Source organism: Magallana gigas, chromosome 8 (assembly GCF_963853765.1).
Source record: "Magallana gigas chromosome 8, xbMagGiga1.1, whole genome shotgun sequence".
In the NCBI taxonomy this organism is placed as follows: Eukaryota; Metazoa; Mollusca; class Bivalvia; order Ostreida; family Ostreidae; genus Magallana; species Magallana gigas.
The window spans coordinates 40,694,005-40,708,080 of NC_088860.1; the positions used below are offsets into that span (position 1 = coordinate 40,694,005).

At 34.9% G+C, this 14,076-nt stretch overlaps 1 protein-coding gene across 1 annotated transcript; it reads left to right on the plus strand.

Moving 5' to 3' along the window:
• The first annotated feature begins 3,696 nt into the window (after positions 1–3,696).
• LOC105346779 (E3 ubiquitin-protein ligase TRIM71) lies at positions 3,697–6,850 on the plus strand. Its single transcript, XM_066070422.1, has 2 exons — positions 3,697–3,898; positions 4,181–6,850. Exon 2 carries the CDS (start codon positions 4,219–4,221, stop codon positions 5,881–5,883), a length of 1,665 nt encoding a protein of 554 aa, XP_065926494.1. The 5' UTR covers positions 3,697–3,898; positions 4,181–4,218; the 3' UTR covers positions 5,884–6,850.
• Positions 6,851–14,076: the final 7,226 nt, after the last annotated feature.

The window sequence follows — 14,076 nt, forward strand, 5'->3', positions numbered from 1 at the left end:
TGACCTAATAATTACACAATTCTTCTTTGATTTTGATGAAACTTGGTAGGTAGACACTTATACCCATAATACACCTCCCTGTGAAATTTGGCGGGAATTGTGTATTTTGCATCAGAGTTATAGGCCTTTGAAATCTGGTCCAGGATGGCTGAAATAACATGCAAAATCTAGCACGTTACACACAATATTCAAATTTCAAGAGCTACATTTAACATTAATTACTTGTCAAAAGTTTCATGAATCTATTACATTCATTAACCTAACATGTCTACATGATGATGCTAATGATGATTTAATTCTTTTACACCTGGAACTATTTTTTGGAATTTTTTGAAAAAAATACCCCAAATATGGCTAAATTTTCCAGAAAATGCCAAAAATGAAACATTTAATCACATGCTATGAGCTTGAAAAAATATTTAAAAAATTCTGCATTAAGTTTGCTATAGAAATCAGGTATTTTGATAAATATACAGTGGCTAATCCGTTTACAATAAGCAGATAATCACATAGAACCATTCACACATTTTCAGGAAATGGCACTTGCTGACCAAAGTAGATTAACTCAGAGTACACAGGGCTGATATGGATAGGCATAAAATGCCTTTTGAAACAAAACTAACAATTTAGAAGAATTTAGAATGAATTCTATTTGTCCATTCATTACATATACACTGAATAAATTACTTAAATGTACCCTAATTCATAAGGAGCCTTGGTTCATGAAAACTGTACTCTTAAAACAAAGGGAGATAACTCTACACATTAAAATCCAAAGTAGGGATTTTTTACAAACATTAACGAGAAACTATTTTAGAAATTACAAGTCCATCACCTTCTTTCAGCATTATCTGGTGTGATTAATCTTGAGGAGATCATACCTTTTGTAGCGAGGATTCACCATTCAAAGTCATGGGTTTCTACATACATTGTGCATTTAGAGGTGAAAATGTCTGGTATGTTACCATGAACAATGATGACCAAGACTCAAATTAATGATGAGAGTGCCAAAAAGATATTACTACAGTATTACAAATAGTAAAGCTTCTAGCAGACTTCATATATCTTGGGCAATCACTGTTCAATGCCAGCAACCAAACTCATACACATGCTACATTTGTTGGTAGTTACATTTCTAGGACACAAAGAGGGGAAAAAACTGACATAATAAGACTTTAAAGCAGTAATTTAAATAAAAGTTTGCAAGGCATTGATAATTTAGAATGCTAAAATGACTATTTCTAACCAGTAAAATGTATATGTCTCATATAAATATCTATACATGAAGGTTTACATATTCTAAAGTACTGAGGAAAATGTTGTGATGCCTACTCACCATCAGATATTTCAAGTGTTAAATTGTAAGAAAAATATGAATAAATGAATAAAATCAACTTACCATTTGTTGTTTTCTTCATTATTTCTCTGTCAAAATGGTGTTAACTGGGCGAGGGGGGGGGGGGGGGGGGGGGCAGCAGGTGCCCCTTTACCAGCTTGTATATCCTGTCATGCAATATGCTAGGCAGTGAAATATGTCATCATTCATAGGAATCATAAAGTAACACAAGCCCTACTTTCCTCCTTATAATTTAATCAAAAAATATTAAAGGAAATATATATATACTTTTACATGTTCTATGATTAATATGAGAGAGAGAGAGAGAGAGAGAGAGAGAGAGAAAGAGAGAGAGAGAGAGGGGTATATTTATAAGGCTTTATAACTTAATGACAAATCGACCAATTCTTTTATGATTTGGGTGATAAGTAAAGTTAACATTAGAAAGTGTTTTTAGACATTTTGCAAGTACTTACGTCCCCTGTTTGACTCATTGATGACACCATGCTGTTCACACCCCGTTCAAATCCATTTCACACAATTTTTACCGTTATTTTTTCATATTATCTGCCAAAATTGAAAAAGAACCCCACAAAATGTCATTATTCATCCTAATTGTTTGAAAAATAACGAAAAATTAGACTTAAGTTGATAAATGTGGATTTTGACCTTTGACCTGATAGGACACAGACCACAATTATTTTTCCCTCTTATTCCTTTATACAAAAATAAATCATATAAAAAATTCCACCGGCTCAAATGAGTTCAAATACAGCATACCTATAGAATGACACTAGTCCAACAACATATCCAAACTACAGGAAAATCAATCGAGAGGGGACTGAGATATGGCCCCTAAAATAACCCCTACCATGAAAAATTCACTTTCACTTTGGAATTTGTGTAAACATTGGCCTCTTTACACCCTTTCTATTGCGCCTGTAAAGATAATTTTTCTAAAATTTTTCCTGCCTGTATTTTTTTTCAAACCTTCTTCTTTCCATCCATGCCATAAAAGGAACCAAATTCGACCATTTAGTACCCTTAGGAATTTTTGAAATAATACATACATTTTTAGAATGGAACTACTTGCGTGGTCAATGAGCACGGGGTAAAAATAGTGGTATGTGACCAATAATCAATCAGCTGATCGGAATGCCGAACCCGATCTTAATTACATATACTACATTCCTCCCCATTTTAATAAAATCACACCGTATGGCACAAATCAGAATTTCCGACTTAATGCCAAAATCTTAAAATCAAATGTTGTATATTACACATTTATTTACCACTAAAAATCACTATACACAATTATGAAATCAACACAATCTTCCTAGACATTCCTTAAAGTCCTCTAATAAAATGTCATTTCCCTTGTCGGACAAATGAATTCCATCTCCCCTAAACAGTGATTTATTTTTCCAATAAATTTTATTGTGTACTACTACTTTCCCTCCCTTTTCTTCAACGAATGATCCTACTTCTTTATTAATATAAATTTTCTTCTTTTCTCCCTCCCAGCCATCAATTCTACCCCAAAATCTCCTGGATAAAACTTGATTTTGTGTCAGTGCTTGGAATGAACTTTCAGAATTTACCAAGGATATGTCTGTAAGTAATATAGCAAAGTAGCTAGGGGTGTTTAGGTTAACATTGAGTTCTATGGGAAATTAATTGGTACTCTTTTTCCATAAATACCTACCGAGTGGATTGAAAAGTTCCGGAAATAGAGGCCCACGTGCCAGATCGCTGACATAACAATTTCTAATGAAAGTCTTGCTGAAGTCTCACTGTTGTTTCAATTTCTTTATAATTACTGTGTTTCACAATCTAAATTTCAGCTCTCTACCATACCTAAAGTAATGTCATCAAGTTTGACATTATTGAAAATTAATTTTAGTATTACTGGAACAGATAATTAGACAAAATTGCAACTGTATTTAATTTAAAAAATAATCTGTTTTCTATAATTAAATAATCATGATTTTATAAAATCCTTTTTTTAATATGGTTAATGCAAATTTGCATAATGTTGATAATTTTTTTCCATTTTTGTTGCAAATTGAGTTAAACATAACTATATGGTTTCTAGCTGATTTCTGATAAATCTCTACATTTGTATGCTGATGATGGGATTTGAACCCACTCTTCACTCCCAAAGGAATGTGTGCACCATTACACCACACCAGCTTTTATAGAGAAATAGGGGAATTCTAGTCATAAGAAACAAAATCTATTTCTTTAAAACTAAAAATAGCCTACATTTTAAAGCTGAATTGAATATGTTAAAGCACACAGGCACCAGACGTTAAATATTTTTCTCATAATAAAAATATAAACCCTGTACCTTATAGTGTAAAAATGTCAGATCTATTTAAACCTCCCAACAATGGATGACCCCGATTTTGAACCAACACATACACAAGCACAAGTTACTACCTGGCATTAAATTCATTCACGTGATCTTGCACAGGTAGCAACCGACCAGGAAGAATAAACACCTGACGCCCGCCATGTTTGATCAAGAAGACCTGAAGTTTACCAATGGGGTAACATTAGGTAAGTTTTATAATCCACTAGCTTTCTTGTTGTGTTTTCTTAATAGTCGAAAATTGTTTGGACAAATATTTTCTTATCTTTAAATTTATTCTTTTTTTGTAATCGGTCATAAAAAATAAAAAATCTTATACTTGTACATGCATGATCAACTCTATACACAAATGTAAATTTTATCCATGAAATAGAATATATCTGAATCTATATCTTACATATAAGTACATGTTAATCAAAGCAAGATAATACATGTATACATCATAAATACATACTGAATTTGCTTTCCAGGTTTATAGTTCCCCTATAGTTACAAGGGTTCCCTGACCATGGACCCCTGGAACAGTGCCCAGGATGTTGTACGCTGCACCCTGTGTCAGGACTCTGTTGCCCCCATGTACTGTGAAGTTTGTCATATACATCTGTGTAAAGACTGTGTAGAGAAACATTTCTCTGATTCCTCTAAAGTCCATAATGTGGTGCCACTTAAACAATACTTAACCACTCTGAACTATCCCAAATGTAAGAAACACCCCACCAAACAATGTGAACTCCACTGTGAACAATGTGACATTCCTATTTGTGCAAAGTGTATTTCCTCTGGAAAACATTCAGGACATAAAAAAATTGACATTTTCCAAAGTTTTGAAATAAAAACAGAAATTTTAGAAAAAGATTTGCAAGAATTAGAAAAATTAATTTATCCTAAATACAAAGAGATTGCATCCAACATCCCAGTGCAGAAAGCTGATCTGAGTAAAAACTCCCAGAAATTGACAACAGCAATTGACAAACAAGGAGAAGTCTGGCACAGAGAAATAGACACCATTATCACAAACCTGAAATCTAACGTGGAGGAAATGGAATCCAAACACCTGGTTGTCCTGAATAAACAGGAAGATGAAATCACACACACCATTTCTGAAATCACACAGACCATTGCTGAACTGAAGAAGTTACTGAACTCCAAAGATGTCAGCCTTGTCTCTGAGTACAAATCCAGAAACGCTGAATTCAGAAGATTGCCTCCTAAACTCAAAGTGTCCTTACCAAACTTTAGACCTCAGGAAATCCACACAGATCAGCTGATTAAACAGTTTGGTTCTCTGTCAGCATTATCTTTTACAACAGAGGAACAAGACTACAGCATGCCGCCCCAGGGAGCCGGGTCCTCTCCCCCAGACCGGTCACTGGTGGATGTACCCCAGGTCATCACAGCTATAGACACAGGGTATAGAGATCTATACGGTGTGACCTGTGTGAATGATACAGAAGTATGGACGTGTGGTGATTACAACATGATGAAACTCTACAACCTCCAAAGGAAACTAGTGGAGTCCATCCAAACCAAGTCAGGGAACGTTCCAACAGACATAGCAGTGACAAGGAGTGGGGATCTAGTTTATACTGATTACAAAGATAGAACTGTGAACATAGTGAAGAATAGACAGATACAGACAGTGATCAGACTACGGGGGTGGGGACCTCTCGGTGTCTGTAGTACCTCCTCTGGTGACCTCCTGGTTGTCATGAACAGTGATGATAAACAAACAAAAGTTGTGTGTTACTCTGGCTCCACAGAGAAACAAAGTATTCAGTACAATGACAAAGGACAACCTCTCTATTCATCTGGTGGCACTAAATACATCAGTGAGAACAGGAACCTAGATATCTGTGTGTCAGACAATGACGCCCATGCAGTAGTGGTGGTCAATCAGGCCGGGAAAGTTCGCTTTACCTACACTGGTCCTCCCTCTACTACCAAGGGACCATTCTATCCATACGGCATCACAACAGACAGCCAGGGTCGGATCCTGACAGCAGACTGGAACAACTACCGTATCCACATCCTGGATCAGGACGGACAGTTCCTCCGCTACATTGACAACTGTCATTTACAGTTTCCATGGGGTTTATGTGTGGACACCAGAGACAACCTCTTTGTGGCTGAGTGGGACACAGGTAAAGTGAAGAAAATCCAATATTACATGTAAATCAATGAACTGTATAAATTATATGTAAACAAAGCGTATAAGTATATATTACATACTGTGTGTAGGTATAATGTAAACAAACTATACACATTACATGTCATCATACGGTGTGTATCAGATGTAAACACGCTGTGTGTGGATAATTTAATGTTTCACACATACACTGACCGTGTCTACAAGATGTAAACAGACTCTCTAACTGTATCTATGTTAGGTTGTCATGAGTTAATCATTCCATTTCTTCAATCTTAATTTATTTGTTTATATATCATATGTTTGTATGTAAACAAATTGTTCTTTTATATTGATATTACATCTCAAGGAAACTGACTATGTTTATATATTGTATGTAAACAAACTGTGTTTATGTATCGCATGTATATATCAAGTGACTCTATGTACATGTATATTACATATAGACAAACTCCTTTTTCTATTTATAGATGTATATATAAAGTGACTGTTTTGACTGTGTCTATAATCTGTGTTTGTTACATTAGAATGAATGGACTGTATTTGTTACATGTGGTTATCAACAAACTCTGTGTGACATGTTTTAATTACACATAATGGGTTAACAGACAGGTAGCACTCAATTCTTTACCAGCAATGGAGCGAGGTCACAAAGGGACTGAGGCCCATTACTTATATAGAGGAGTGATACCTGTATATTAACCCAGTCAGAATTCATATCCAATGAGACAACTGTTTTGACTTACCTTGAAACCTTTAGAATTAGAGTAGATGTTTGATTTCCTGCTAATCTTGTATCTTCTGTTCTAACTTAATAGAATCCTTGTGTGGAATATTCCTTCCTTTGGTGTTTTTATCTAGGAGTTTTTGCAGAACTGATTTAAAGATTCTGAAAATGTATTTAGACAATGAGTAGATTGACATATATAAACATGACACTGCTTATGAATGCTTTATGATAATTTGTTTTTTAATAAAACTTTAAACAAAGAAATCAATGTATTGTTCATCAGCAACTAGCCTTTTAAATTTGACATCAACCACACGATGGCGTCAGAACAGTGCCGCCTGCAGGGTCAGGAATTGTCAAATTGTCATGCTAACTTATAGTTTTAATTTAAAAGAGAAGGGGTACTATATTATATAAAAAAGGTACAAAGTTTGTACATATATTAAGTACTGGTACCAATTTGTCTTCGTTGAAGCGGCAATAATAACGCCTATTTGTGGTCAGTGGAGCAGTGAGGTATGAGGCTCTCTCTCTCTCAGCGAGTGCAGTTATGAGTGTGGGCTGACATCGATATCTGAGATGATTTGACTGCTATATGATGACTGTAACAAGTAAAATACATGTGAAATATGCAAATATGAAAAAAGTGTTTGTTTTAAAATACTTAAGCTTTCCAAAAAAAGGCTGGATTCTACGTAGATTTCAAGTAAAGGCGCTGAAATGACTGATCATGAAATGTCAATTTAAGATGCAAAATTATTGATTCTCGATTGAGTACATTAGCAAGAATATATATTCTAATTAATTTGAATATGGAAAGATGTTGATTAAACAAATAATTTATTTTTCCTTTTCTCTTAACCCAGTGAAGTTGATATAATTGTGAGATAATTTGCTCTATATTTGAATCATGCAAATATTTGAGAAAGGGCATTTTTATGGCTTTAAACCAAATACTCTGCTGCACAATAAAGCTGCATTAAAGCAAGCTTTTTGAATTATACCTTGTGCATACAAAATCTATTGTCTCCTGAAATGACGAACATCAGGTCAACAATCCACCGTCAGCATCAGAGAGGAAGAAATAGTCTAAAGACTGGGGGCACCATTATCTTCATGGTAAGGGAACCTTAAAGTGAAACAAAACATCAGGAAGACCAAAAGTCAATTTTTGTAAATTGACATTAATAAAAAAAAAAATAATTCATGCTCAACTTTTGCAAAATTGAGACCATTCATTAATAACTACAATTAATTCACTACATGTAATCTGGGATTGTGAAACATATATTAAAATCCATGCACCTAACTTGTGTCAAGATAATTGGAATTAAGCCAGTATAAGTATGTAAAATTTAAAAATTACATCATTATTAAAAAATCTACTAAATGTTCATCTAGTCAAAGGGAGGCAACTTCATCATTTAAACAACATCCTATGCTATGTGAATAATTCTTACAGACTGTAGAGCAGACTGAGAAAAATCTTCCCACAGACTACTTGAATTTTGCAAAACAGCTGAAATGTCTTTAGATCGGAATCATCAGGAGCAGAGGCTGCACTGGATCGCTGACCTGCATGGTCCAAAGGCAGAGGCTTCCAACAAGAACGGGACTCAAGAGTGCTGTGTGTACAGTACCTTCACATTCGACCATTACAACCCCTTCAAGGAAGTAGAAACAAATGCATATCATCTTTGCACACTAAGAAAAAATTACCACCAGCATCATCCAGACGACTGGTCTCTGTATTACGAACCCGACTTGAAATGTACACCCCCCCCCCCCCTCCACTCGCAAGGTTGTCGGAACAGGGAGGCGGTCCCTCACCCTTAAACCCCTTAATTAATTATACCGTGACTAGGCTACGTTCAGGAGAATATTACAATGTACATGTATGAGCATATTAATTTTAGTACAAAGTGCTGGAACTATTTAAGTATTTATCTACTACAATTATCACTATAACATAATATGTTAATTATATTATAATTTCATTTAAGGTACATTTCGTTGCATACCTTCATTTCAAGTCAAATCCGGTTCACTCCCCGCCCCACCTTATTTTCTATCAAATATTCGCCGCCCCATGCAATGTGAAATGCCTTCCGACGCCCCTGGAATGAGAATCCTGTCATGTGCGGGTTCAGATCATTATTTCGCAGGGCGGACCGGGGGGGGGGGGGGGGGGGGGAAGGAGGGGGTACTTTGTTTGGAGAAGGATCCTAGGCCTGGTTTCGTCGATATTTAACTTTGTGAATTTAATAAGGTTGAATTCTTCGGGGGGTGGGGGAGGGGGGGGGGGGAGGGGGGGGCTTCGACTCTCATCTAGATCCACGCATGTCCATGACTACTAAAAGGTACATTTATAAAGAACAATTAAAATGATTTTAGACGTTGTTTGTTTTTGGTAATTTGTAAGGTACAATGGAAATATTTAATTTGGGGTGATTAAAAAAAACCAAAAGTCCCGAACATCAATGTTACACAGAGGAGGGTTGGGGTGTTCTGCCCAGGTGATTAACTCGGTTGTAACTGGGTTATATGAAAACAAAACAGAACCACTGTGGCAAAGCATTTTGAAAAAAAAATTCAAAGTGCGTTAAAAACTCAAAAATTAAGTCCGTTGAAAAACCCTCTTAAAAAATACCAATGAATGTGATTTACCGCCTTTGTTGACAAAGGGGCTCAAGATATACAGTTCAATTACCAGTACATCATTGAAATTGATTACAGGAGGATTTTTGACGGTCCCCCATCATTTATCTTTCTTTCCAAAAATATAAAGTACAAAGTAAGCTATACGCGTATAGCGTAAACGTTACAGAACGGGAAAGACCTAGAAATAAGATTTCCCGTATACGAGGTACAATGATATTGAAAAAAAAAACCAAACTGCCCCCCCCCCCCCAGATAAAACTATCGATATTTTATCAATGTAAAGTACCCTTCAATATACGGTGTTTATTTTACTGAGTTAACATGTGGAAAATGAAAAAATACATAAACTTAAGCAGTATCGCTAAAAAAAAAAACAGGTTTGATTTATATATATTTTTTTTACATCTCCCAAGTATTATTCCCTCTATTTCTTACGGAAACTTGTCGTTAATTCATAGCTCTAAAGAAACAGCCAGACACGCCCCATTTATCGATTGGTCAAAATCTACAGCGGCTGAAACTGACAAGAAAATGACAGGACAGATATCGACACGCCCTCTTTATCGATTGGTCCAAACCTATAGCGACCTAGGAAAAATCACGGACTGCACGAAATAATCATGACGATGTCAGACTCAAAGTCACAGGAGACGATTTGGCTGTTTCTTTTAGCTAACTTACTTACGTACATCAACAGTAATTTAATGAATTTTACTTGCTTTTCCTCATCAATTTATCGATTAGTTTAAAGAAATATGTTAAATATAAACAATAAAATGTTTTCTTTGATGATTCATTCGGGTTATAAAGGTAGTGATCATTGCATAAAAATTTACATAATCCGCTAACGCGGGTTATGTATTTTTAAAGCGCTAAGCATAGCTCAGCGCTTTATTATCGTTAGACTTCTACTTCCGGTGCAAGGAATAACCGCCCCCTATGAACAGAAGTTTACATCATTTAAACTGGTTAGGGAACCAGTTTCAGGAGCTGCACGGGCTAGTACGGGCTACTGTGAATTTGATGTACAGGGCTTACATACATCATTGCAGGGGCTGCCACGCAGTGATGAGGAAATGTATCGCGTATACAGAAACTAAAATGTTATATACATACATGTATATCTTTTACAAACAGAAGCTGGGTTAGCGCTTTTCCGTACTATGAGTACTTTGATTTCTGCAATGTCCCTACCTTTATATTCCGAATGAATCACCAAAGAAAGCATTTTATTGTTTAATAAAATTCACTAGTATTTTCTGCTCTATTTCTTATGAAAATCGATTAAAGTTATTAGGACTCTTTAGGTTTTTCTATGGAAATATAAAAAAATAATGAAAAATAAAGTCTTAAATTTTTGCTTTTATGACAATAGAATTAACTTTCTTGTTGCATAATTGTAAAAGAAGTTGTTTTAAAATTACGTATGAAATATATTTGCAAACTAAAAACATATAGAAATCAATGGAATTACTTAATATGTAAATTACATGTAATATGAAAAGTATAAACTATAGTCTTATAAACAAAAAGAATCCAATTATGAAAATTTCATAACACTTGACCATTTTTACAAATATAAATTGCAAATTTTCAATTAATTCGATGGTTTCAATTTTTTAGACTATATCTTCATCCTTGTTTTAATTTTTGTTCTTAAAAATATTATTTTATATGGTTTTACTTTGAAATAACTTTCTCGACCATATCTTGAATAAACATGTACATTAAGTTCTGTATCTGAAGAATTTGGCATTGCTTAAAATTTTTAAAAAGCGTTTCACAGATAAGATAGCGCCTTTGATACGGCGCGCAATGCCGACACCGGCGCCATTTGTCGCGGTACTTCAAACCGCTCGTTGGGGGAAGCCTTATCAAAGGAACCCCGACAAAATCCTTATAAAAACCGTATCGACTCAAAAAATCATATTATTCCCCAAAGAGTTGACAACAATAGCAGAATGTCTTCCGCCAACGTGATGCAGTTAGCCAAGAGATTGGACCACTCCGAGATTTACTTTAAGAAAGCCTGCCTCCAGATTGTGATGCTCAACGAGAAACTTTCCTCCGCCAGTAGACGATACCGAATGGCGCACACTTCCGGTCGGCGTTCTTTCCGGTACTCTCTACGTCTGCGCCTGGTGGCAATCGAAGGTCTACGCAACGTTTACTACGAATACGCCATGATCAAAGCTCAGGAGATACAACAAGTCAGGCGTGACTCAGAAGAAGAGGAGGAAGAAAGACATGTCATGGTCCAATGATTTCACAGTTACCGTCCTATCAACATTTGCCATAAATAAGAAACGGCTCTTTTCAGAGCCACTAAAATTATACGAAAAGAATGTCTCTATTACACACTCTGTAGAAGGTAAAAGTGTACACATTCACTAAAGAGCCACCTGACGTTATAAAAGTTTTCCCCAAATAAATACCCCATATCTATAGCCTTTACCAAGTTATTGCTTCCATCACTTTTTGATGATATTTAATAAAAATACACATACCTGTGAAAGATTTGTGTTATATAGGTGGGTCTACGCGTAAGCTCCATATTTTTGTCATAGTCTAAATGCGGTTTAATGGAATTTCAACCAATTTTAATCAACATAAATGTGGAGAGATGATCCACTATACTTTAAAAATGTCATTTTGTAACCATACAATTGAACATTTTAGAAAATTAAATAATACAAGTCCGTAAATGTGTGGCTTACGTCTCATACAGCATTTAAACAACGCACTTTGTTGTGAATGAAATGGCTCAGTGGTTAGAGCTTTATACAACTTGTATTTTTAGGTTGTGGGTTCGATATCTACAAAACTTAGGGATTTATTATTTTTTTCTTATCGTTTTTTTTAATATTTCAAATTGAATATAGTTAGAAATGACCCTTTTGTAAACTTGTATTAAAACATATCACATATATTTAATTTTAAAAATGTTAAATTTGAAATTGTATTATTAAACCAAATGGACAATTTCGCCATCTTATTCCCCAATATTCTTTGAGGTTACATTTGCAGGTCCGAATGAAAAAATGAATTGTATTGATAAAAATAATATCAACGCATTTTGATTATATAACTACATGTATATAATTATTAAGTTGCTAAAATTCCAAGAAAGGACACCAAATTAAAAACTTGAAATGCAAAGCATTAATGCCATTTGGAAAAAAAAACCATAGCATTAAAATGCCAAGTTTATTAGCTCGCCCCCCCCCTTTTTTTTTTTTTTTGCAAAGTTAAACCTAACCACAAGGCACATAGCATCGAGAATGGCTCAGCCCCGACATTTCCGAATTGAAATGAAAATAAGGAAATATATTAAAAGTGATATTGAAAATCCCCCCTCCCATTACGGATTAGGAATTTTATGATTTTGGTAATATTAAGTTTTTGGTATGTGCATAAGATTTTTTTTTAGAGTAATATAGTATATATATTATAGTACGCTTACCCCCCCCCCCCCCCACCACCACCACCACCACCACGGATTAGGAATTTTATGATTTAGAGAATCAGCCCTTTTTTTTGGCTTGTCAAGATTTCTGATGATTAGTCAAGCCCCCCCCCCCCTTCAATTTTCTTCTGACGCCACTGTGTTAAAGCTAGTATACACGCTATAATTTGCGTCAATTTTGAATGACAGTGAAAACGCATGTGTTTGTCTACTTATAAAAGTTATCCTTAATCTGTAAATTACAAGGGTGAATTCCATCTCGTTACAAAGATATAGATTTTTAATTGTTTATTTTCCTGCCAGGAAAATATACCTTTTCATGAATATTGATGAAGGAAGAGCAACCCGACCTGATTGCGCATGTCCGCGGAGAACTAGGTGGTCGTTATTGTTTGCCTAATTAAATATCCAACTTGATTTTTAATATGGTTAACAGTTGTTAAATTGAAATACATACATGTACATGTATAATGAGTAAAATACGCTTGTCATTAACGATACCCTTACTTCTGCATTAACACTTATAGGATCTATAAATAGCACATAAGGGAAAAACACAGGTCTACGTCATTTTTTTAAAGGAAGTATTCATATCTACTCACAGGCTTGTATTTTTTTCTTTTGTTTGTACTCGTATATCGGACAAATTTATGCTTTACTGAAAATATCATTTCCTTTGTGAAACTATCACAATTATGAAGATGTTGACCCTTCACCAGTTTTGGTATGATAGACTAAATTTAGCTGTCGATATCACGTGATAGATTGATATTCACGAGGAGGCATTACTTTCCTGGCAGGAAAATAAATATTTTTTATTGTTTAATATTTGATATATTTGTTACGTGATCGAATTGAGCATTATAATTAACAGAATAAAGGTAACTTTTATTAGTAATCAAACACATACATTTTCCCCTTTATTCAAAATTGACGCAAATTATAGCGTGTATAGCTTTAAAACAAAACTATATTGCAATATATTTTTACATCCACCACGTATGATTCCCTATATTTCTTACGGAAATTGATTGTAATTCATAGCTCTGTAAAAACAGACAGGACTACACGTCCCGTTTATCGATCGGTTGAAACCTTAAACGAAATAGTCATCATGATGTCAGACCCAAACTTCATTTCAAGAAGATTCGGTTCTTGAGCCTCTTTCGTTTATCTCACGTACTGATGTACATGTACATTAACAATAATTTGGTTGACTTTTCTTAATTTATACGATCATACATAGTCAAGCTTTTACCTTGTGCCACCACATGATTCTCATATGTTACTGAATTGCCCCAAATGTGAATGTTTTGATTGATGTGGATGTCAATGACAGTAGGAGGTTTAGCTTGTCGTGCGG

What these genes read in the sequence shown, in the direction of transcription:
- LOC105346779 (XM_066070422.1), top strand. Translation starts at nt 4,219, where the DNA reads ATGGACCCCTGGAACAGTGCCCAGGATGTTGTACGCTGCACCCTGTGT.